Genomic DNA, 24,418 nt, shown 5'->3' on the forward strand with positions numbered 1-24,418 from the left:
TTCAGGACAAATTTCTAATGAAACAACCAGCACTTATTATGAGGACATGAAAATATCGACAAATGTAATAACATGGCAATTGTTCATATTTTTGCATTTAGTAAACGTTTTTTTCCTTTTCTTTCTTTTTTTTTGTTTCTTTTTTAGTTGACACTTATCAGTAAATTAAACCACACTGTAAACAACAAATATTTATATATAATTTTGGAAAAAAGCAATTCAGGGAGTTTAAGATATTGATCATTAATTATAAAAAATACAGGTGAATAAAGTAAATAATATAGTAAATAAAACAAAACTTTTAAAAATACTATTGTTAAATGCAATAGGAAAGCAAAAGACACATGCATCATATACAAAATATGTTTTAAATGTTGTTTTAATATGTGTGTCTTCTTTCAGATTGCTTTTCCTAACACTCGCATTAACATTAGCTGAAATACTATGTTAAGGTTGCTATTTTGTGATTGCTTACTAAATATCACACAAGCTGCTGCCAATCTCCCTGTGCGGGTGGACTTCCATTACCAGGTGGTCTTATCATCATTAGCCATGTTCTAATCCATATGCTTATCATGCCACAGATTATCTGATTGTGACAGGGGGAATTGTTCCATTGTTTGTACTTTTGTGTTGTAAACATATATTTTGGTCACCTTTACTTGCAGCATAAAGAAGGAACTCTTCATCCTCCTTCAGAACTGTTCCTGCACCCCACTGGGTATTGCAGATCCATTCTGTAACACTAAACCTCCCAGTAAATCCTCCTCAGATAAAGAGATCCCAGAATCCTTGGGGGTATTGTGCTGACTGGTTGTTTGCTGTGTTGTGTTTGCAGTAGTAGGAGTGATGGGACTGGCTGAGTTAGTCAGTGCAACAGTGCTTCTGTTGATGAGTCTTGTGTTGCTGCTCGAGCCACATGCAAGAGCTGTGAGACTACACAGGTTACCCATGCTGTTGTTTGTATTGTTGGTTTTGCTGTTGGCTGTGCTGGATGTGTTTATGCACCCTGAGCTCATGCTGCTCTGAATAGGGTTTCGTATGGGTGGAGTGAAGGAGAACACTCTCTCTCCACCTCCACTCACTGCACGGGCACTTAAGGGTCCCAGCTGTCCTTCTGTTGGAGGAGAAGTGTCCATCGAGAGACAAGTAGGTTGGGGACGATGGGACATTAGCACCTGATTTGGCCACACTTTGCTTGAAGGACACATCTCTGCTACAGGATCCGGGAAAGAGAAAGTGGATGCAGAAGGGTTTTCAGAGCTGTCCTCTCCCATCCCACTGAAGCCTGTGGCACGGGCCTGGCGGCCTGGCGTATCAGGAGGCAGCAGCTGTGAGCCTAGCAGAGGGTGAGAAACTGAGCTGGTGCTGTGTGCCAGATCGCCCTGTGCTCTTCGTGGTGGGCGAGGACGGTTAACAGGTGGAGGCACACAGTGGATGGGTGTCTGAGGGCAACTATAGAAACCAGGTCTCTCATAAAGTGGCATAGAGGAAAAAGCAAACTCAGCCATGTCATATTCAGGTGGATTTTGATTCTGGTTGTGCATCACAGGGTCTTCAGGATGCAAATAGAGAGGGAAGCGGCTAAAAGGAGCACGTGGGCGGCGGCGGAGGAGAGAAAGCCTAGAGGATGAAGAAGTATTAGAAGACCGATGAAAATTAGGTGACTGCACACCAAGCAAACGAGTCAGATTGCCCAGAAGAGGAGTGGAGTGGTTGGCTTCCTCATGCTCCTTGATCTGCTCCAGGTTATGCTGGAACTCCATCTCTTCTTTAGGAACACTGGGAGAGACAGAAAAAAACAAGTTCTAGATTTTGCTAGCTACAAAATACACAGTAACTACTTCATTTACTCACCTGATGTCCAGAGCAGAGCCCATGTAAGAGGGTTTTTGGTGTTCAGCACTGGCAGCTGTATACGGCGGCTGGGGCTCTGATTCATTCCAGTATTTATCCTTCTCTATCATCGGAAGCAGATCATACATTTCATCAACTGACAGCAAAGACACCTGAGATGGAGATGGACATATAGGCGTTAAGAATTTGCTGTAGTTTGTACTGTATTCAGAATATCCCAGTTTTTGTTACAGTGTAAGGAAGACAGGTAATGACTTGAATGCAATAAAACACCTGTAGGTTGCGATCCACCAGCCAGTTTGTCTCAAAGTCATCATCATCTTCCCCGAATGGATTGATAAGTTGCTCTGCCACCTTTGATTGTCATTATTGAGTTATATTAGAGACAGAATATAACCAATAAAACAAGTGGCATCTGTAAATAAATGGTTGTTTTGACTTGCTTGGATCAATTATGGGGAAAAAATACCTTGAGCCAGCCAACATAAAAGAAGAACTGCAGCAGTGTGAAGACAGGAAGATAGAAGTCGAGGTTGTGACCCTGGTAGCCCTGAGCAGGGTCGAGAAACTGCCGACCAATCAGACAAGCCAAGAAGAAACTGTATACAGCCACAGTTACCACCTTTAAAAGATAAAGATTTATGAATTTAAGAATTTAATTTCCTGACTTATTTTTTATTCCCGACTAAATAAACCATTTCTCCATCCAAAATCAACACATACTAATTTCTACTAAGGTCAGAAATGATACAGCTATGGTGTGTATGGATAAATCAATAATTCCACATGGACACCTCTGGGTTGTTAGTAAGAGCTACGCTAGCCTGATCAGTCAGACCTGAGTGTATACAAGTGGCAGACTGATCCAGTCATAACTGTACAGCTTCATGCACTGTGAGCGCAACGTATTTAACTCCTAAAAGGAGAAAAGAGACACACACATGCACATACAGAATTGCCAATACTATTTGAGAACACTTTTCCACAGCAGCTCCTTTCACATGCCCTTGAAACACAATCAATTCAAATAGTTGGTCAAAATATTCACAGTTTAATGTCACAGTTTCAGAAATGAAGTCATTTAGGAAACTTGAGTCACAAAGATGCAGCTGTCAGACGTACGTTTAGAATGGCAGAGAGTGCGACATCATTGTTGATGCGTCCCTCTGTCCGTGCTTTCAGTGCCAGATTCACAAACCACACGCAAGGAACCCAGAATTTATTATGAGGAGAAGGCAGCTCTTCCAGCTGCCTCAGTTCCTCTGCTGTCATCAGTCCTGGAGGGGAGGGAGACTTATTTTTTAAATATAATGCAGGTTAATGCAGTGATATAACTGGATGTTCTGCTTTAAGAGTCTAACATTACAACACATGTGGCAGACTCATAGGGCAAACAATATACATAAGGAAAAACTAACTAGGTATAAAGTACCCAAACTGTGATATGATGTTATTTAGTTCTATTGTAATGGAATAATCAATACTCTTCCATGTATTTGTTAATAAAGCTCATAAGACACATTGAAGTACAGTGACAGCAAAAAGAAAGGGCACCCCTCTTTTATTCTGTCCCAAAACCTAAACCTTTATAAACCAGGAGTGAAAAAATAAATAAGACCCTATAATTCACTAACATGTTGAACCATCTTTAGGTAACAAGAACTTGAAGTAAACCTTTTATACCTTTTTTAGACGTTTATCAGTCCACTCTTCTGTATGATATATGATATATTTAGTTCATTGATATTTGAAGTGTTTGTTTATGCATGGTTCTCATTAGATCCAGCCTCAGTATCTTAATGGGGCTGTTGTCTGAACTATGACTTGGTCATGCCAACATCTTGATTTTTTCTTACTTCAGGGATTGAAATCTTGTTTTCCTGGTCTACTTGGGATCATAGCCCTATTGCATGACCTAATTTTGGACCAGCTTAAGCTGCTGGACAGATGCCCTCACATTTGTCTCAAGAATATTCTGGTATTAAGTGGAGTTCACGGTAGTCTCAATGACTGCATGTTTTTCAGGTCCTGTGGCTACAAAACTCCCAAAGGATCTTTGGTTCTTGCCAAACACAGCACTGTGTATGATGACCAGACATCTCCACATTGGTCTTATCAGTACAAAAGATATTGTTCCAGAACTTTTCTTTTCAGATGCAATTTTGCAAAGTCATGCTGCCAGTTTCTTTTTGGAGAGAAGTGGCTTTTTCAACTTCCATGAAAGCCATATTGATTGTGCTGTCATTAATGTAAACATTTAATGCGCCTACAGAAGCCTGTAGGTCATATAATCTAGCTCGGGTTTTTAGTTATAACTTATTTCTCTAAGCATTAAAGGTATGAACTTGAACTAAATTTTCTGTGAGGCCCACTCCTGGGAAAATTGGTAACTGGTAACTTGATAACTTCTCTGAGGGCATGACTTGATGTCCATTCTTCTATCTTCTTGGCAGTAAGTCGACAAACATCTCCAGAACACCAAACTGTAAAGGTTCTGCTTTTGTAGAGGTAGTCATACTTCTGGATGATTTACTAACTTTGTGTATTTCATAAGTAAAGACATGGCTGCTAATTACTCTCATAATTATTGTGGAAGTAGGAAGGGGGTACCTATTTTGTCCCATGTGATTCCTGAATGTTGGTTTTATGGAAAAAACCCTACTGTTGTGTTTTTGTTGTTGTTACCTTAGGTTATTTGTTTGTTTACAGAAGGTGTGGACCACACAATTTGCCTTATCAATAAAAAAAATGGACGAGGGTGTACATTCTTTTTTGCATCACTGTATATATTAAAACAAGCATTTTTAGACATGGCAGAAAAGTGATCAAGGGACAATATAGTGGCAACATGTATTGTATGCATTCACTGTGTCTGTTCATTTATAAATACTCTTCCCTGAATCCCTGTGGATGTTGTTGTTCCTATCTGTTCTTTGAGAGCCAAAGTTCTGGCAAAACAGACCATTAATCCCTGTTATTTCCAGGCTGAGCTCAATACCTGACACTGGGGGGTACCATAACAAATGGCTGCTGCATTCCACAGACTTCTAATCACTGCTCTGTGCCACATTACTTAGGCCGACTTATTTCCTGTTTCACACTGTGACTGTACTGCAATTAGAAATTTGCTGCTGTGTTGCTTGCTGATGCCTGTGATAATCTGTATACATGTAAAATGACCACACATGTCTACCTATCCTGCCATTTTAATGGATAGTCCTAAAAAATAAATATTTCAGTGTCACTCAGTAATATACTCCTAAAGGTTACATTTCTTCTGTAAACATTGAAAAATCTCAGAAAAAAACACAATATGGCTCTGTAGATGAACTCATGTGTTTAATAATACACTGTAATAAGAAAGGGTGTATTCTAGAAGTATACCTGTGTTGTTATCACTGCACACCTGGATGACGACAACAACTAGAGCTAGTAAGGGGTTGTTATTATTATACCAGTATGTAACATTATAGAGAATCCAACATACCGCCCTGTACCAGGTGCTGCATGGTGGGAAACCTCTTAAAGACAGCAGTGCTGACAGACCGGTAGATGAGGATGCCAGACAGGTTGGCATAACGCACCAGACTCCTGCGGATCAGCCTGGCACCTTCATCTGCCCCCCGTACATGTCCACCCACCAACATTGCCAAGCGATCTGGCCATGGGATGCTCTCATACTGTCCCCACCAGCGAGATACCACCAGGGTCACATAAAAACCTGGTTTGAACAAACAAATGAATTTGGCAGGATGGAAGCACAGACATTTATGGTAACACATCTGATTATACTGAACACAAAAGTAGTACACCTGCAAAAAGTCTTGCTGGTCATTTAAAGGAGCTCTCAGATATGCATTCACTTTAGAGCAAGTTCTGTTTTCGTTAACTTTTTATCTTGTCTGAGAGAGAGAGAGAGAGAGAGAGAAAGAGCTACACTCACCCAGGACAAATGATACAGGGATGAGTTGTGCATACTGATCACAGTAGATGGCGAGTTTCTCAAACATCCTTCTCTGCCCATCATCCAAGAGGAATCTGTATCAGTAAACAGTGATCACTTTTCCTACTCTTTGACATGATACATTTTTTCAGCAGTTGGTAAATGATGACCAAGATGACATTGTGTATTGCTTTCTGTAATTAATTTAGGACAAGTTGTCTATTTCCCAAATACTGATTAGAGCTTTTATATTTTAAAAAACAAAATAAACAAATGCAGTGGCACCAGTGGTTGCTTGTACCTGTAGAGGACACTGATGATGTAATAAAGCACAATGAAGATGAGCAGCTCTCTGTATAGCAGCTTGTAAATGCTTCCTTTCCAACGCAGTAGCAGGTGAGAGAAGGTCCCAAGGCGGGCATCGGCAACTCTGCGCGAGTATGTCACCGTCATCTCTTACTCTCTGCTGCTGAGAAGGACTGGCTTACCAAAACACTACTAATGCTTTGTGGTTCTTGAAGTCTGTGTGGCATTAAAAAAAAACAAAATGATGTTACAGTGTGATTTTATTGCTAGTTTGTGTATATTAGTGTATATGTTAATTCAGTTACGGATCAAGGGAAGAACAGGAGAAAGGGGAAAGGAGTTTGATTTAATAGTTATTCACAGTTTTGTACAATTTTAGTACAATTCAGTTTCTTACTCATGAATTGCCCTGTGCTTCTTTACAAAATTCAAGACAGGGTCCTAGAGACCTAGAGCAATGGAGTACAACCTTTTTAACCCATTTATTTTTATTTTTATTTTCTATACTTCTGTAAAGCTGCTTTTAGTCAATGTCCATCGTTAAAAGCGCTATGTAAATAAATTTAATTGAATTGAGTCACCTCGTGTGTCAGAGCTCTGAAACTATCCAAATGTGCTGGACCCCAGACCTACATGATCAGAACATTGGGTTCCCCTCAACTAATGTAAAAAAAAAAAACCCCACCTAAACACTTCCTCATTACAAAATATAGATCAGATGAAAAAAAATATATATATTAAAGTCCCATATTAAAGCTACTCACAGTATGAAAGGAAACGAAGGGTGACAGGCTTCATGAGCAGCAATGAAGTGAGAGATGCTGGAGAGGGAAAAAAAAAGAAAGGAGACGCCTACAACTCAAGTCACTTGACATGTTAATCTCTTTTCTGCAACAAAAGAGCATTGTGCGGGAAGCGGTAAGTAATCTTTAATAATCCTTCAGCGCTAAATAACCTGCACACACCAATAGGACCAGAACAGTTTATCCCATAATAGTGCAGTGACCAATTTAGTGACTCACCAACAATCCATTTAAAGGCTGATGAATAAGAAACAATTGACATTATTGTCATTTAAAAATGAATATTGCAGTAATTGTGTTATTTTCAGAGGAGCTAGCAACACCTGCTGGAGAAAATGTCAGTCATGCTCTCTCCCAATTTAGTCATACATCTTAGGGAAACTCAGTATCTGTAAACAAAAGACGATGCTTGACTAATTTGACCTATTTGCAATATCTTGGATATTCTAGGTTTATGATAAGGGTGGTCTTTTAAATTATAATGCCTCTTTGCAATATGTTAGAAAGTTTTCCTCACATGAAGTTCGACGGGGACACGGCACAAGATTTATTACATAATTAAAGATTTATACTAAATATTATTCATTGTATTTTTTTCTCTCAGGTTATATTTCACTAAGAATGTGCCAGTAGCTTCAAACACCCCGAATTTTAGACAAATCTTGTAGTACTTCTAGTTATTTTTCTTACCAGAATTCACAATTTATTGAAGTATTACGGTATTGCTGTAAATGGAGTCTGTACTATTATTTACGTCATTAACTTTTTGTATAAAGCAAACCACAAAAGTAATTAAAAATATGTGTAGTTATATCCACTTCACTATTACAAAGGCTTGTCATACATTCTTCGAGTTCTTCTAAATATTCCCCTTTGTTGGAAGTCTGTGGACAGACGCAGATGAACAGGAAGCACAGATATGAAATGTACTCAGACTGTATGAATATCCTATGTGTGATGAGAAACCTGGACTACAAAGGCTGAGGTATCACTAACTAGGGTATACTAAACACTGCATTAAAATATCTACTGCAATCACATGGAAGTGTTAAGTACACAAGGATTGCAATAATATTTCATTCTTCTCTAGCTTTTGGGGGACATTTCTCCAAATCTGGCATAGATGTGGTCCTCCAACATCCAGCCAATCAGGACGAGAAGGTGTGTCCACCTACATGTCAGTAACGTTGCAAATATATTTACAAAACTCCCTCAAAACTCATCTCGCACTAGTGTTCAGGTGATTTGTCATTGTATTTAAGAGCATAGCCTTGGAGTTAATGCATTGTATATGTTAAGATTTTAACTGCGTTTTAATAAACTGTATTTCTAGGCTAGAAAACATGCCATAGCACAGTACATGAAACTAGCACAGTAAATTAAAATTAAAAGGTTTCTGGTTAATTAAAAGGTAACTGCCACATATTAATATTAGAACTGTAAAATATAAAATATCCAGATAAAAAAATATATATATAATCTCTAATCTACAATATGTCTGACTATCATATTGACTATGACTATGACTATGAATAGTTGTACCAGCAAGTGGTTGTGTTGCATAATGCATTATGGGTAGTGTAGTACTTTCTTTGTGAGAACAGTGTAAAGCTTTGAAAGATTTTGAATGCAGTAGCTGACTCTGGACAGTTGACAGCCACAACCTTGACAAAAAGACACAATGAAATAAAACAACAGATGCTGGAAGGACAAACACTCCAAACAACCCTGCTGAAAACTCCAGCTTGGTCAGACCAGGTACCATCTGCTAAAACACAGGTGAGCTAGTAGAACTGGTAGAACTCACCAAGCTTCGGTGGGTTCCTCTGGGTACTCTGGGTTCCGCCCCCTTCCATGTCCCCAAGACATGTGTTGTTGGCCGATTGGCATCTGTGATCCCTGTGACCCTGTGTAGGATAATTGCTACAGAATATGGATGAATGGATTTTCTAACTGCTTTACTGTCATGTTACATTAAAATTGCATTAGTAACAGTAATTCAGTTTTTGTACCAGTTCTGGTAGCTGGTCAGATCCGACTGAAGTTTTTAGTAGTCAGATTAATGGCTCTAATTAGTTTTGAACATACACTCCCCAGCCATTTTATTAGAAACACCTGCTCATTCATTCATATTTCTGTTAACAGTGCAGTGCTTAAAATCACACAGAAACAGGCCAAGAGCTTCAGTTAATGTTCACAGACAAGTTCAGAATGAAGAAAAATTTATCTCAGTGACTGTGGCATGGTTGTTGCTGCCGGATGGGCTGGTTTGAGTATGATTAAATCTGTCCTGATCACCTGGGACATTCCACACACAACAGTATTAACACAGTGTACCTGCACCTGCATAATGCCACATGATTGCCTGATGAATAAGCATTTTATACACTTTAGTTATAAACACTTATACTATATTCATATTCATATCAACAGTCATTCTACTGATGATCCATGTACACTATTTCCTCTATTATTTTTCCCTTGTTCTGTACAGCCAATTACATTTTGTTTTTTAAAATTCTGTTATTTACTATTCGATTCATTTTCTATTTTTATTCCATTTGAGTCATATTTTTATAACATGGTACTGCATGCCATACTGGGTATTATTGTGTATTGTGACCAACTTGAATTTGAAAATTTTGAGCAGGTGTTCCTATTAAACTGGCCTGCTGTTTTTGTTTTTGTACACAGGGTTATTGTGTTTCTATGATTTGAACATGTGGTTACAGTGTGGTTTAATCCTGATTTCCCGTGTGATATGATATTCTACGAGGATTTATAATGAATGGAGCGAATGCATTTACATCATGATTGTGCTCCAATCTGGCAACCTTGACTTCGTCTGCCTGGTTTTCTAAGAGCAGAGTTTCTCTGAGTGTGACTCCACTTCAACACAAGCTTTTGTTCATACTGGAGAAACCACAAGAGGACTTTTTCTTCTTCTTCAAAATAAGCTCTGTAGTCCTCTGTTTTGCTTCTAATGCTTACATTTGTTCAAGAAGTAAGGATTGACTGATTCATACCACCACTGGTTCTTTGCTAGGTAAGACAAGTTTATAAAAGTTTATAAAAATGTGTATGGATATGCTATAATGTCAAACTTACATAGGGTTAGCATGACAGCAGAAGAAATGCTTTTTTTTTTTAAAAAATTCTATACTCATAATTTGGTTACACTGTTGTTAATAAGAATTGAACATCAACCCTGATATTCAAGGAAACAAAGAAAAAAACAATTACAGCATGACATCTATATAAATAACCTCACTTTATTTTCAAGCACAAAAAACATTTAGATACTAGACTACTGGAATTTTACAGGTAGTTCTGTCTTCAGGTGTGTTCAACATTAGTCATAGTCTCAGGGTTTTATGTTTGCTTACAGACTGATATCATGAGGCCCAATAGATAATACAACCTAAGCAGGGTTGGGAAATGATCAGCAAATCCGCAAACCATGTGAGCACAAGAAATCCCTTAACCTGTCAAGATGAAGCTTTGAATTTGTGCAGACAATGCTTACAATGCAGAAAATGCAGAAATCAAATAGCAGACTACAGGGCCCAGGTCAGTAAATCTAAAGAACAGTTAAAGTTTACTAGAAATAACCTCGGAAACCACAGACAAAGATTAACCTGTGCTCAAGTAAAAAAAAAAAAAGAAGAAAAGAACTGTGTAGGACAAATCAGAAACAGCCCATGACCTCAAGTACACCATCTGTGAAAACATGGTTGAAATGGAAAATTCTTCACCTTCTTCGCCTCTTCCATGTGCAAAAGATGAGCTTTAGGGCAACAAAAAGTTTGTTTGATTTCACATCAGCACATGGGTTAGTATTAAAGCACACATTTTACTCTCATAAAATTTAAAGCAGTGGAGTACAGACTATTACGGTGAAGAATACACAGCTAGTGATATTCAGTGCACAGTATATTTTTTTAAAAGGTATGAAAAATGCCAACATAAAACTAAAGATAAAACATCTACTTTAAATTTTATTTGAAAATTTTCAGCAATAAAGTATGGCTCCACCAATGAATCTGGATAAATCCACCATCACTGTTAGCTCTAAAAATGGAAATGGTGCCACTAAAACATTACCCAGCATTTATCCAGTTAACTTAGGTTGTGGTTATGTTAGGACAATAGAATGCCTGAAGTTGACCCAAGTGACCTTTAATTGTGAACAATAATATTAGGCTTAACCATTTTTAACATTGGTCCATCCTGACTAGACAAGGATAGAGTTGATCAAAATCCAAAGGTCCTTTTCTCAGAACTTTAGATAATGCTAATCAATAGTTTAATAGAAATATCAGCAATATAACAGAATATTTTTGGTTTTGAGTTAGATGAAAGGGAAACTTCCATGGGAAGTTTCTGTTCCTCATTTTGGAATAAACAATTGTACATTAGGTATGCTTTATAATGTTATATGGACTATGATGATTATTTAGTGTTTATGCGCCTACACTTTTGTGTAGACCTACACAACAGTGTGTGAGAGAGAATCTTGGAAAAAACCCAAAACTTTCACATTGTCATTGTTTACTGTGAAAATAGAGATCACTTTCTAGGATTTTTGTCATATCCAGGTACAGCAAGATACTTAAGAACCATGGAGGCACATGTGCAGAAATCCTGAGAGAAACCTGGGTTGCTTTTATTAGATCTCCCTGGAAGATGGATGCTTTTGAGGGAATCCACGCTGTGTGTATTTCATCTTCTCCTGCAGCAGTGACCACACCAAGCCCTGGATATGAGCTCTTGATGACGGGCAGCAAAGGAATAGCTCTGTACTCTTCCCATGCATTTTTTGGAAAAGAGGATTCTTCAGGTCACCAGCAAAGCAAGCAGAGCAGAGCTAAAAAGGTGGAATGTCCTGTTGGAAAGTATGTTTTGGCGAATGCATAATTAATTAAGATACGAGGATAAACCTAGCTTTTTAGTGCTTTTTGCTATTTAATATTATTAATTAAAATAAATAATAATAAATATTCAAATAAAAATATTTGATATAAAAAATAATATTTTAATATTATTATTAAAAATACATGTGATTACCACAAACAAGAATTTTTAAACGTTACCAAGTATTGAGTAACAGAACACACATAACAATGAAGCACATACAGTATGTTGGATCAGTAATGAGAAGCATGTAGAATACTTTATCTGTACATTAATCTCTACAGCTGTATAATGTGATATTGTAGAAAGGGGACTCTTTTTTTCTTAGAATAGGGGAATTACTAACATAGACAACATAGTATCCCAGTACCTACAAATAATAATATCTTAATTCTTATTGTTATACTTGTATGTATAGAGAGAGAGTCTGATACAGGGTGTGTAATGCTGCATTGTACTCAATAATTATGGGCAAGAATCTGAAAAGTGGTTACTGAAGAGAAATGAATAATTACATGAACATTTTCTTTTCAAAAAGCGCTGTTCCAGTTATTCAAGGACACTGGCAAAACAAGGAGTGGTGGAATTTAGTGAACACATTTATGAATTGAATGCCAGTGATAAATGCTGTGGTGTCTCTGCAAGAGGCTTGAAAGATAAACCCAGTGTGTAAAAGATCATCAAAGGTGTCTCATGACATTTGTCAGAAAAAGCACAGGAGAATGAAATTATAAAAATATTGAACTATGTGACACTGGTGTAGCTATTACACTAAGCATGTGTACAATTGGCCATCACATCCCATATGTGGATCTTGTAGATATGAAACATATGAAGCAGACAATTCTGTGTTACAACATAACAATGCCTCTGTGCACAAAATAAACCCTTGGAATGAACTGGAACACTGAGTGAACCCCAGACCTCCTCACTCAACTGATCTAACTAATGCTCTTGAAGCTGAATGATATAAGAGTAAAAAGGGAACTAAATCTGAAACGTGATGTACCACAAGCACATGAGTGATGGTCAGGTGACCACAAGCTTTTGGCAACACAGCACAAATAAAAGCAATTTTGCCTTTTGTCTTTTTTGCAGCCAGTGTCAGGTAATATGCTAATATCTTATTTATTTTAGTGTAAATGCTAAATCAATTTGAATTTTAATTGTATTGGCCTTTTGGAGTGCATGTGTTAATATATTGCCTTTGGGAGAGTTTATGTGTTATGACTGATCAGGGAAAAGTGGATATTATCAAAGGTTGTCTTGCCCTCTTACTGATTTATGCCCACTCAGTGATTTCTTTTCAGAAATGTTTCAAAAATCCACAAATGAATGCTGGGAAGTCCACGATTTTGTTTTTAAAAAATGTGTAAATCACTTAAAGTATATTTGTAGATCTTGTTATTTTTGTGGAACACTGTTTCTTTTTTTTGTTGATGCAACAAACACACCCCTATAAATGTCATAATGATACAGTTGCTGAACACGAGGAAGCACAGATTGTAGTAGCCCTTCAGGTTGTAATAACTACTTTAAGATTATTCTTTATCACTTTTACTTTTTAAAGTACAGACGAAGTAATTCTCTATACTACATAAAAATATTCTTGAGAATTGTTATGTAGAATATGTAAAATTATGTATATATTAGGGATGTAACTAAATATGAATATGCTATTCTGAATGAGCAGACACAATGAACAGAAAAGGTACAGATAGAAATAAGAGGTGCATTTTTTTCTTCCATTTATTTTAAAAGCTTGCTGAAAAAGATTCAAATGGCCACCTGCTTTCTGATTAGTAATGTGATTCTGTTGCAATTAAAAAAAAATCACTTTTTTAAATACAGATACACTATATGGACAAAAGCATGTGATCATCTCACCTATATGTGGTTACTCCCCAAATGCAAGCTCCGTGAAGACATGGTCTGCCGAGGTTAGAGTGGAAGAACTCGAGTGTCCTGCGCAGATCTCAGAACACTGACTGCACCCCAGACCTCTTCACTCAACATCAGTGTCTGATCTGACTAATGCTCTTGTAGCTGAATGGACACAAATCTCCAACATCTAGTGGAAAACCTTCCCAGATGAGTGGAACAGCAAAGATGGAACTAAATCAGGAATAGGATGCTCAAGAAGCACAGTGTCCAGAAATGTTTGGCCATGATAGTGGTCCACTGCTATGAACGTATGGTGCTGTGAGATGCATTGGCAGCGTTCGTTCATTCATCCTTAGTAACTGCCTGTGGAGCTCCTGGTTTCATGAGAAAATACTGCAAACAAAAATGTGCCCCAGCAACATTTCAAGATGAGATCAGTTATAAGCTCAAGGATGAGGAATTGTCAGTGAATAAGAATTCCCAAATGCTGACAAATTCCCTAAGAAGCTCTGTCATTTCCAACGATCTGTTTTTCAGTGATGGACATACTGGAGAAAAAAGAAAAAAAGAAAAGAAAAGAAAGATAATCAATTTAGATTTAGTCCACGCCTCTTTCAGTTTTAAATCCGGAAACAGACACAGATGTCTGTAAACAGGTAAACAGGTACAGCGTCACTGCGTTACACACCTTTGGGTCGTGGCCAGTGTGTAAGTTTCTGAGCGCTCTCGTCATTGGAGGCGGAGTCTGAGCGACGCCCCAGAGTCATGTGACCGGCTCCAGCTGGATTAACCACCGAAACTTTTCCTGCTCCGTGTCCGAGTCTCGGTGCGACAAATCAAAACACTTTCTCAAAGCGTATGCGGGCTTGTTTTGCGTTTGCTTCGAGACCGGTCGCGGGTTTCCTGTGCGTCTTTCTTTTTTAAGCTCACCTGTTCTGAGAAAGTTAGTGGACACTGTTGAGGAAAAGACCTGAATCGACTGTTTTGTATCGTTTTAGCTGCCTATGGTGAGAAGCGGATGCTTCTGTCAAACAGCGGCGGGGTAAGGGCGTGGATCTCCGGTCTGAAACTTACCATTCTACATATTTCCCAAGAATGCAGTGTTTATTTTTTAAAAGACTACACTGTTTCGGTGTGTGGTTATTCGGAGAAATAGCCTGTGTCGTGTTATGACCAGTTTAAACACTCTCACACGTGCTGTGTTAATATGTTTATGAACTTTAAACAAGGCCTGCTGCTAGATCTTAGACATTCTTCGATCAGTACTGAAGTGTTGTTTACAAACATCACATGACATGTCATTACAAACTGTCAAAAATGGACTAAAGAGCTTTTCTGTTTAATAGACTAAAGATTTTTTTCTGTTTAGTGGACTAAAGAGTTGGTTTTCTGTGCAGGTTGATAGACCTAGAGGCAGAGCTGGAACCTGGCACTGAGTCTGGAGGAGGCCGAGGAGAAACCATGCTCCAGGAGGAGACAGACTCTCAGAGACGAGAAGCCTACAGCGTGTCTCGTCTACGAAGCTCTTCTATAGAGATTAGAGAGAAGGGCACAGAGTTCCTCAGAGAACAGCTGGATGCTGCGCAGAAGGTGAAAAAACAAACATGCACTCAGTCTCTCCTTCTTTTCTCCCATCATCTCACGCTCTGATTCTGTCCATCACTTTTTATTCTGTTTTAGTACTTCAAAATGAATTTGCTTTTTTCATTTTCTCACTACAATGTTCAACAGGAACAGGAGGAAAATATAAAGGGAAAGTATTAAGTAGTAGTATATATAAATATAAAGTAGCAGTGTTTATCCGTGGATGGACTAAATGTTCCTTACATCTTCCTGGTGTTCCTGTGTTCAGCATTGAACAGTGTGAAATATGCGGCGAGATGAGATTTATGTAAAGAAAAAATATGACCTGTAAAGAAGATAATTAAGAAACATTTTTTTCCCCACACACCCTTGTGATACTGTGGTCCAGTCCTACTGTGACCTGCTTTGAATATGCTCTGAATCAACAGCCACTCAGTCCAGGATGAAGTAATTACTCAAGAAATTAAATTAAACTTTTTTTTCCCTTAATAATGAATATGTGAAGTTTCAAGACGTAGATTTGACTTACAGCTTGTAACTTGTAATTCACAAACTTTCACAGTGCCGAATTGCTGCTCAGGAACTCTTATATGTCGTTTGTATGTACAAGTATTTTCATTGAATCAACATACAGACTTGTTTGCTTGTTAAATCCAGAACACTCACTTTATAATTTGCTGTTTCGAGGAAGTAAATTTACATCAGTTATCATGGTTACCTAGATTGCTTTGTATTTTTTTAATCAAATGTTGACCATGGAGAGATCCTTTTTCTTCCACTCCGTAGCTCAAATGCACAAAGATTGCATATGCAAGTCAATGGAAGTCTGTTTTCATTAATGCTGTCTTTTATTGAATACTGGAAATGATGTGTGAACTGGTCTTATTCTGAAATTTGCACCACACCCTCTAACCATATGAGTTTGATCATACAGATACAGCAGAGATGAAAACAATTAATGCCCTCCATGTGCTATGCAGTTTCAATGAATCTGGGCTCTGAAGTTACGGCTGCAGCTTAGCAGTCAGCTATTCTGTTCACTTAATGTTAGGTTAATATTTTGCCTTGCAGGAGCTGAAGCTAAAGGGGGAGGAATGTGAGCGACTGTCGCTTCTGAGAAATCAGCTGGAGCAGGAACTAGAGGAATTGACTGCAAGTCTCTTTGAGGTAAACAGGACCATTGCCATCATAGCACAACCTCATATGTGGCAGTAGTCAGTAATATAATTCTAGTTTGTTTGTTTTTTAAAAGCAGAAATGAGAGAGATTGAGAATACCAATAATGTATAGCTGGTTAATGTGTCTATATTACTGTTACTCAACTGAGCCTTGAAATCACTTCTACAGGAGGCTCACAAGATGGTGCGGGAAGCCAATGTTAAGCAAGCAACTGCGGAAAAGCAACTGAAAGAGGCACAGGGCAAGGTAGTGTCTTATTTTAGTTATTTACATATATAAATCTATCCTTATCAGTCTCAGCTATGCACCTTTTTTTTCTCTCAGATTGATGTGCTACAGGCAGAAGTAACTGCACTAAAGACCCTTGTGTTGACCTCCACCCCGTCCTCCCCTAATCGTCAGCTCCACCCTCAGCTGCTGTCCCCAGGATCCAGAGGAGCTTCGTCTCGGCCTGGAGGACACACTCGCAACAAGAGTGCCACCCTCACTCTCCCTCAGCTACAAGCCGAGTTTCCCAGTGAAAACGCACACAAGAGCCGGGAAGAAAAAGAGGTATACGAGCAGACAGGTTTGGATGTACCTCAGTATTATGTCATGGAGCAAATCAAATCATCCTGCTTTCCTTGAGAAGTAATTTTTTCATAGTATATGTTTTGTCTTACTGTGATCTTAACTTTCATCAATAATCCTCTCCTTTCCACTCTTATTCCCATCACTCTTGCTTTCTCTCTCTCTCTCTCTCTCTCTCTCTCTCTCTCTCTCTCTCTCTCTCTCTCTCTGTTTTTCTCTAATATGTGTGAATCTGCAGGAGCTCACTGTTGCCAGGTAACTGTCAGATAAAGGGCTCAGATTTTTAGTTGTGTTTACTCGCTTGTACACTGGAATCTAAACACTGACTACAGAGTCTGTGCAACTGACCTGTTGTACTCATACTGACATTTTTTTTGGCCCCATATCATTCCCTCCAGGATTTTGCAATCACAGAAATGAATGCAAAACCAAGCACACACCGCAGTATTCGTAGGAGCTTGCAATTTTACAAAATTACTGCAGATTTTCTGCAGGTTTAGGCGAAGATACGTTGTGTGACATGATTATAACGCACATTCAGCCAAAGCTGTTTTCGATTCACGTGCGTTGAACATGGATACAACTGTCATAGAAAATAATTACATACATGATCACTGGTAGGAGTATCCTGTGCTTGCAATTTCACCAATTAAAGTAGTTTTATCATACATTTTTCAATAAGCTGCAGTGAAATCATGCATTTTTGGTTGCAGCAGTCACAAAAAAAAACATTTCTTGAAATCCTGCAAGGATTGACATATTGACCATAGAGCTGGCCAGTAGGGCTTCAACTTTTCTTATATAATCCTATGTTCCGATACATTTAGAAATCTGCGAAAATGACTGCTTCATAGTCACCATCATTGAGTGTTGAATTCTAGTTTTGAATTCTAAATGCACACACAGTCACACTAAATATACAGCAGGGATCATCAGGTTTTACACATACTCTACAACAATCTACACTAAAGCGAATTCATTAAAGCGAATGTCAGATCACCAGAAATTCTGAAATGCATGTGAATAATATATGTGAAGATTCTACTTTTCGCTCAAGTTATTGCTGACATATCATTTTTAATGGAAAATTTTGCATTCAATTAGAAAAGAATGCAGAATACAAGCATTCCTTCTTTCTCTCAAAAAACATAGCCTGTCCTTTTACTGAGAAACCACAAAGCGTAAACTTCCCAAAGACATTCCTGTGCAGGGAAATTCCTGACACTCGAGACTCAAGAAATGTTAAATAAATGTCTCCTAACAAACGACTTCATCTCATCAATGATTATCATCAATGAAATGACAGCACGCTTTTAAATATCTGTTTATTATTACTCTTAGATGAAGTGGGTCATCCACAGAATCTAAGTTACCATAGAAACAGTAATTTTAATGAACAACATCGATATAAGCGATAACCCCTGTAGCAATAGATTATGTTTAATTAACTGAGGAATTAATAGTTTTTTGTTCTTCATAGTTGGACTCCGTGTTGTTTGCTGAGTTTTTGTCTTGGAGAGAGAAACCGAGTCTGGATCGGTCATCTGCCTTCCTGACCCGGATCTACAAAGAGGACATTGGACCCTGTCTCTCTTTCACATGTTCAGAAGTAAGGTTGTTCAAGCTTGTACACATATCTATTTCTTATATTTGTACACAGTGAGAAATCATATTAGCTTTACATCATTCTCTCTTTCCTAGCTGTCTCAGTCTGTTCAGAGTGCTGTGGAGAATAACTTTTTGACTATTGAGCCCGTTGCTTTGACGGCATTGCCCATGGACAAGGCCTCGAGTATTGAGTGTGGAGGACTCAAGTGAGTCGTGCACCATACATGATGCTACTTCAGCATTTCTGTGCTCTACAAGATTTTTTTTTTTACACCATATAATTGTACATGGGTGCAATTTGGAGCTTTTAAATCACATCATGATTTGGGCGCCATGTGGTTAATCACAGTTTGATCACAGTTTGAAATGGGCTTGTTTTTACAGTGGCTGCCGAGCACCAGTAGAGACGTAAGTGACTTTAGAAGCTAGCATGTCAAATCACTGTTCTAATTCATCTTGCCTTTTCCTTTCCACATAACTCTGTGTGTTGCACTGGATTACATACGTTTCTGTTAAACTGACTCTCTTGACCTTTTACTGGTTGTTATCACCGTAAAAAATAAAATTGTTCTATCAAGCTGCATGGAAGCATATCCACAATACATGATTAGCTGATGACATCATAGTTATAGATATTTCTATTGTTCATTATGTAACGTATGAAGTTGACAAGAGGAAGAATTGACGTAAAGAATTGACGAAAAAAACATGACGTTGTTGATATTTTCTGTAAGTGACATTTATTTCATATTTGTGGATGGAGTCTCCAGTGTCAGAGCTTAATAAGAGTGTGGAACAGTTTTCCACTGTAGGGATGTCTTTAGGATTTAAGGGTTTTGCACTAATCAAACCTTTAATCTTGGATTTTCTGTAACTCTGTCTTTTATTCCTTAATTCAGGGGTGTCCAAAATCTGAACCCAGTGCCACATGAGGCTTTTAGACTGATGTTTTCTGTTCCAAAGACCCTCGGTCTGTCGGCCAACACGTTGCAATAGTTCCTTTCACCTGATGGTGGTGGTAGTGGGTTCTTTTTTTTTTTTTTTTTGATGAGGTCTAATCAGTCCCCCCACTGCAAAAGGTTTGGACACCCCTGCCTAACATAAATAACACTCAGTGCTAGTGTTTTCAAAATATTTCAGCCTTTAACACTATTAACTAACATTGGGAGAAGAGCCTAGTCTTGTGTGTGATTTTTGTTTAGTTTTAAGGATATTTTCCATAATGCCCGTATGCTTGATGCACTGGGATGTTTGTTAGACTGCTGTTTGATTGACAGCATTGATAATGAGTCTCTTGTGCGCGGGTGCAGGAAGTGTGCCCTGAGTGGAATGTCCCATCTCTGCCGACATCGCATCAAACTGGGAGATAAAGAGAATTATTACTACATCTCTCCCTCCAGCAGAGCTCGGGTACAAACCTCTCATTGTCTCTCTTTTATACACAAGCTCAAGTAAATCCTGGCGATACACATGGTTGTTTTTCATTTTGACAACATATGTAGGTGTGACTTCTTTCTTTCTTTCTTTCTTTCTTTCTTTCTTTCTTTCTTTCTTTCTTTCTTTCTTTCTTTCTTTCTTTCTTTCTTTCTTTCTTTCTTTCTTTCTTTCTTTCTTTCTTTCTTTCTTTCTTTCTCTCTCTCTCTCTCTCTCTCTGACACTAGATCACAGCAGTGTGTAACTTCTTCACTTATATCAGATACATCCAGCAGGGTCTGGTCAGACATGACGGTGAGTGACACAACATTGCTCACATGAATGACCTTCATATGCTTGTGAATAACAGCATTCTGTTTGTTCTACTATACTGTAGTTCACATGATGGAGTCATATGCTCTCTTTCTCTCCATGCAGCTGAGCAGATGTTCTGTGAGGTGATGCGCTTGAGGCGGGAGATGTCTATAGCCAAGTTAGGCTTCTTCTTTACAGAAGAGAACTGAAGGACACACAGATTCTGTGGCAGGTTTTTTCCACACACCAATTCGATGAAAAGTGCAGCAGATTTCCCAAAGATACACTCCGTTATCGAGTCAGTGACTATTACATTAAAAAGTGAGAGGAATTCTGCGATGATGGTGATGATCAGTATTGGACCAGAGTCAGATTTTTCACTCTGTGTATAATATTCAGCACAGTTCTTACTATGGCACAAATATAGAATTAATGTTGGGTTTGTTTTTAGATTATTTGTTGGTGCAGAAACAGTTTACAGAACTTTAGGTCCTCATAGTTAGAACCTGTTCAGTGCACAATCTAAATGTCACACTATTCATCTCATTCTGCACATGCTTCTTCCTTAACAAGCACTGCTTTACTTACACCACCAAGACGCACTACATGCTGCCTGAAATAAATTGCTTAGTACAAAGCATATAACATGTTGTTCCAATGCCCAGTAGAGCCAGTCGAAGCCTAATTATGGGCTGTAATATATTTATTGGGTAGGAAATATTTTATAGCATTTTTAAAACAGGACATTAAAGCAATCAGCCACAGATTTATTTTAATCAATATGAATTTATTTAATGAAAGCTTGACCTGGGCTTAGAAAGACTACATTTCCAGGACAAAGCCTTCACTGTCAATAATTATGGTGTTTGGTGGTGTAGATTCAGCATTCAATATCTGCACAATTATTATGAATGCTTGGATTTAAGCCTTTTTTTTTAACTGAACCGAGGCACGTACAATTAGGTGGGACTTTGGGTCAAAATTATTTTGTTTCTTTTAATATTAATTATGTGGTTTGACAATCAGAATGGCTTCGAACAAAATATATTTCTGTTTAATATCGTCACAGCACAAATCTCTGCACAGCTCGTCATTCTTTATTCATGTTAACAATGGTATCAGGACCTTCATATCATGGGTCAATGTTTTGATTAGATCAGGGAGGATGCTGTGTCATTTGAGAAAATCTCTTTGGACTAAATGGTTTTCAGAGATTTATACAACATTTTTATACCTTTAGAAACAGGAAACAAATTTGTTAAACATTCAAGCTTATGCCATTTAATTTTCTTTATGTTTATGTTTACACTTAACTGCCTTGCATAATGGTTTAATACAGTGTAATAAATAATGCAATATAATGCTGAGTCATGACTTTGAATGAATATGTGATTTGCATTCACTGTAGCAGATATTCATAGGCTCGAGTTAGGGATGTAAACCAATACAGAAACATAGATTGGACAGATACAGTGTGGAGAATAGTGCAGAAAGGTGCAGGAGTGGACGGTTTTTACTCCCCTGAGGGTGTGAAACTTGCTGCTCTGTACAAACAAAAAAAATACTTGCACATGGGGATTTTGAAAACATTCCAGTGCACATCTCTAGTTGGGACCAGATTTTGAGCTGAATGATTTAGAAATGCCAGAGATGGAATAATCACACCTTGCTGATGCTGCAAGCATTTCTACCCTTTTTTTTCCTACCCGTCTCATGTTCTTTTATAGGTTAAGGTTCATATTTAATTTAAAATCTTCCAATTTTCCCACTTCATGTTTAAATGATGTGTTTTTGTATTACACCCCTAACTTCTTAAGTTCATACAAATCGAGGGAATGGAATAGAGAAGACCTATTTCACAGACCTGAATAATACTGAACAGATTGACTGGCTGTAGGGAGAAGCTGACTCCATGGCAGAGGTGGTTGTAGGCTATAAATTTGTTATGGATATCTATAAGGTAAAGAGGACAACACCACCAGATTACCAGGCAGAGGTAAATCTCAGGAACAAGTATAAGAGGAAACCAAGGAAAGACAACACTTAAAGTAACACAGATCACATTACAGTGTGTATACAAAATAATACAGCATGATTGGTAAGGGTAAAGTGTTGACCTGCTTCCTTTAGAAGAGATTAATTAGTGTTTGCCAGATACAAAATAATATACACACTTCATACCACTGCAGACATTTTACTTGTTAAAACAATAAATAAAACATATTATGATTATATATGTAATAGAGTTACGTATGTGGAAGGGTCCACCTTGAGGGGAACAAGGTGAGAGCTGAGTTGTCTGAGTAGTCCAACATTTGGTGATATTTAAGTGACAAGTGTAGACCAACATGTGGTGATATTTTCTTAGTTAACCAATAAGAAGTATTAAGAGAATAAGAAAAGCTGAGTCTGTTTTGTAGAGGACCAAACCAACTTTTCCCTGTGGATTAGTAGAAATTCAGCAAAAAAACAGCATGTTGTACGCAAAGAGAAAACTACACAGCATCTACATCCTCATTCACGCTAACTGCATATTTGTTACAGTCCTGTTAGTCAGCTCGGTGGTGAGGGATCTGCAATATTTTGTTGAGACAATGCTGTGCGAGATACTGACCTGGCAGGGACATCGAGAGCTGTATAAATTGCAAATAATGCATCCTGCATCTCTATGAATCTTTGCAGAAAGATTGCACAAGGTGGCATCCAGATGTTTCACATCACCCCTAGTGGAGAGGAAGGGTGAACTTGAGCACTGATTTAAATTTCCAAAATTTCAGTTCACTGTTTCTTATTACAGCATGCTCTGCTGGCTCTCACTTTTTTGATGAAAAACCTACAAAGAAAAAAAATAAACATAACAAATGACACATTTAATTCCACAGCTTGATATAATATTGCAGCTCAAGCTTAAACCAGAGCTAAAAACCCACCTTTTATAGCAACTCACTATTAGAGCCATCACAGCAACACCTCCCACCACGGTCATCACTGCAGCAGCGATGGAGGTGACAGAAAGTGTTGTGGACTCTGGAAAAAGATGTAAACTTGCTAAAATAAAGCTATATTACTAAAAGTATGTTCCACCTCATCTGTCTTTTCTTATTCCTGTTTCGACATAGACAATGCAAACCTGTGCAAATGAAGGAACCTGGCGTGTTGCGGCACTGCAGATTTGGTGGACAGACAGGCCCACTGAAGCACTCGTCTATATCTGAAAGAAAACCAAGTAATAGTTGTTACCGTTGCATTGTTTGTTGAGTGTTAACAGAAAGCATCAATATAAAGAAACATCCAAAGATGCACAAAGAAACCTTGACAGGTTGGTGGGTTTGGAGTCCAGAGGCGTGTGTTTGAATCACAGGTGACGTGGGTGGACCCATGGAGCAGATAGCCAGAAGGACACTGGTACAGGACTGCTGAATCACACAGCACAGAGAAACCCACTTTCAGCCGAGGAATGGAGCCACATACTGGGTCTGAAGAAACAAAAGAAGACAGACACACACACACACACACTGAGCATGTTTTTAGGAACATTATACTATCACTTGCTATGGCCTCCCATTGCTCTCAAAACAGCCTTCAAGATCTTCCGTTCTTCCCATATCCCAAAAGTGTTCTATTGGATTCAGATCCTGTGACTGAGAAGGCCACTGAAAGAACACTGAACTGATTGTTTGACATTTGCTTTGTGACATGTTGCATTATCATGCTGGAAGTAGCTACTGGAATTTGGTAACTTGTAACCATGAAGGGATGCACATGATCAGCAACAATACTCACTACTTTAGAGACTTCTGTGTGTGAAATTCCCAGGAGATCAGCAGTTTCTGAAATACTCAAAGCAACTCTTTTGTTACCAACAATGCTATGAGTCACAGCGATCACTTTCTCTTCTTTCTGATGTTTGACTAAAGAATCAAGATGTAGGTCAAGCCTACATCTGCATGATTCTTTCCACTGTATGCTGCTGGCTGATGAAGTAACTACATGACTGGGTAGGTGTTCCTAGTAGGGTGTGCGTGTGCAATTCTATCAATGG

The 24,418-nt window shown here is 38.3% G+C and overlaps 3 protein-coding genes across 12 annotated transcripts in view; 1 reads left to right on the forward strand and 2 right to left on the reverse strand.

Annotated features, from left to right (window-relative positions):
* Window positions 1–14,193, reverse strand: best1 (bestrophin 1). Its single transcript, XM_058407732.1, has 12 exons — window positions 13,711–14,193; window positions 8,717–8,816; window positions 6,871–6,927; window positions 6,102–6,322; window positions 5,801–5,895; window positions 5,345–5,578; window positions 2,980–3,134; window positions 2,696–2,773; window positions 2,327–2,479; window positions 2,131–2,211; window positions 1,858–2,009; window positions 1–1,782 (listed from the first exon to the last, which is right to left on the reverse strand). Exons 4-12 carry the CDS (start codon window positions 6,251–6,253, stop codon window positions 696–698), a joined length of 2,187 nt encoding a protein of 728 aa, XP_058263715.1. The 5' UTR covers window positions 6,254–6,322; window positions 6,871–6,927; window positions 8,717–8,816; window positions 13,711–14,193; the 3' UTR covers window positions 1–695.
* rab3il1 (RAB3A interacting protein (rabin3)-like 1) lies at window positions 9,787–24,349 on the forward strand. Of its 10 annotated transcripts, XM_058407733.1 has the most exons (13): window positions 9,790–9,955; window positions 11,508–11,804; window positions 15,105–15,297; window positions 16,363–16,458; window positions 16,639–16,716; window positions 16,795–17,038; window positions 17,279–17,295; window positions 18,521–18,649; window positions 18,742–18,854; window positions 19,033–19,056; window positions 19,959–20,058; window positions 20,310–20,376; window positions 20,500–24,217. In XM_058407733.1, the coding sequence occupies exons 2-13, from the start codon at window positions 11,596–11,598 to the stop codon at window positions 20,583–20,585; spliced, it is 1,356 nt and encodes a 451-aa protein (XP_058263716.1). In that variant the 5' UTR covers window positions 9,790–9,955; window positions 11,508–11,595; the 3' UTR covers window positions 20,586–24,217. The 10 variants fall into 10 exon arrangements, 9 of the variants coding, with proteins under 9 accessions (XP_058263723.1, XP_058263722.1, XP_058263717.1 ...); XR_009206502.1 differs by lacking the exons at window positions 20,310–20,376; window positions 20,500–24,217 and adding an exon at window positions 19,314–19,377 and having other exon boundaries at window positions 9,787–9,955; XM_058407734.1 differs by lacking the exon at window positions 19,033–19,056 and having other exon boundaries at window positions 9,789–9,955; window positions 20,500–24,343.
* The window catches only part of epx (eosinophil peroxidase), a 6,312-nt gene continuing 5,048 nt past the window's right edge, over window positions 23,155–24,418 (reverse strand). The window contains exons 12-15 of the mRNA XM_058408725.1: window positions 23,688–23,852; window positions 23,507–23,587; window positions 23,307–23,403; window positions 23,155–23,209 (exon numbers count right to left, since the gene is read on the reverse strand). Of these exons, the coding sequence (XP_058264708.1) occupies window positions 23,155–23,209; window positions 23,307–23,403; window positions 23,507–23,587; window positions 23,688–23,852 (398 nt within the window). The remainder of the gene's footprint in view (window positions 23,210–23,306; window positions 23,404–23,506; window positions 23,588–23,687; window positions 23,853–24,418) is intronic.

This window comes from Hemibagrus wyckioides, linkage group LG14 (assembly GCF_019097595.1).
Source record: "Hemibagrus wyckioides isolate EC202008001 linkage group LG14, SWU_Hwy_1.0, whole genome shotgun sequence".
NCBI lineage: Eukaryota > Metazoa > Chordata > Actinopteri > Siluriformes > Bagridae > Hemibagrus > Hemibagrus wyckioides.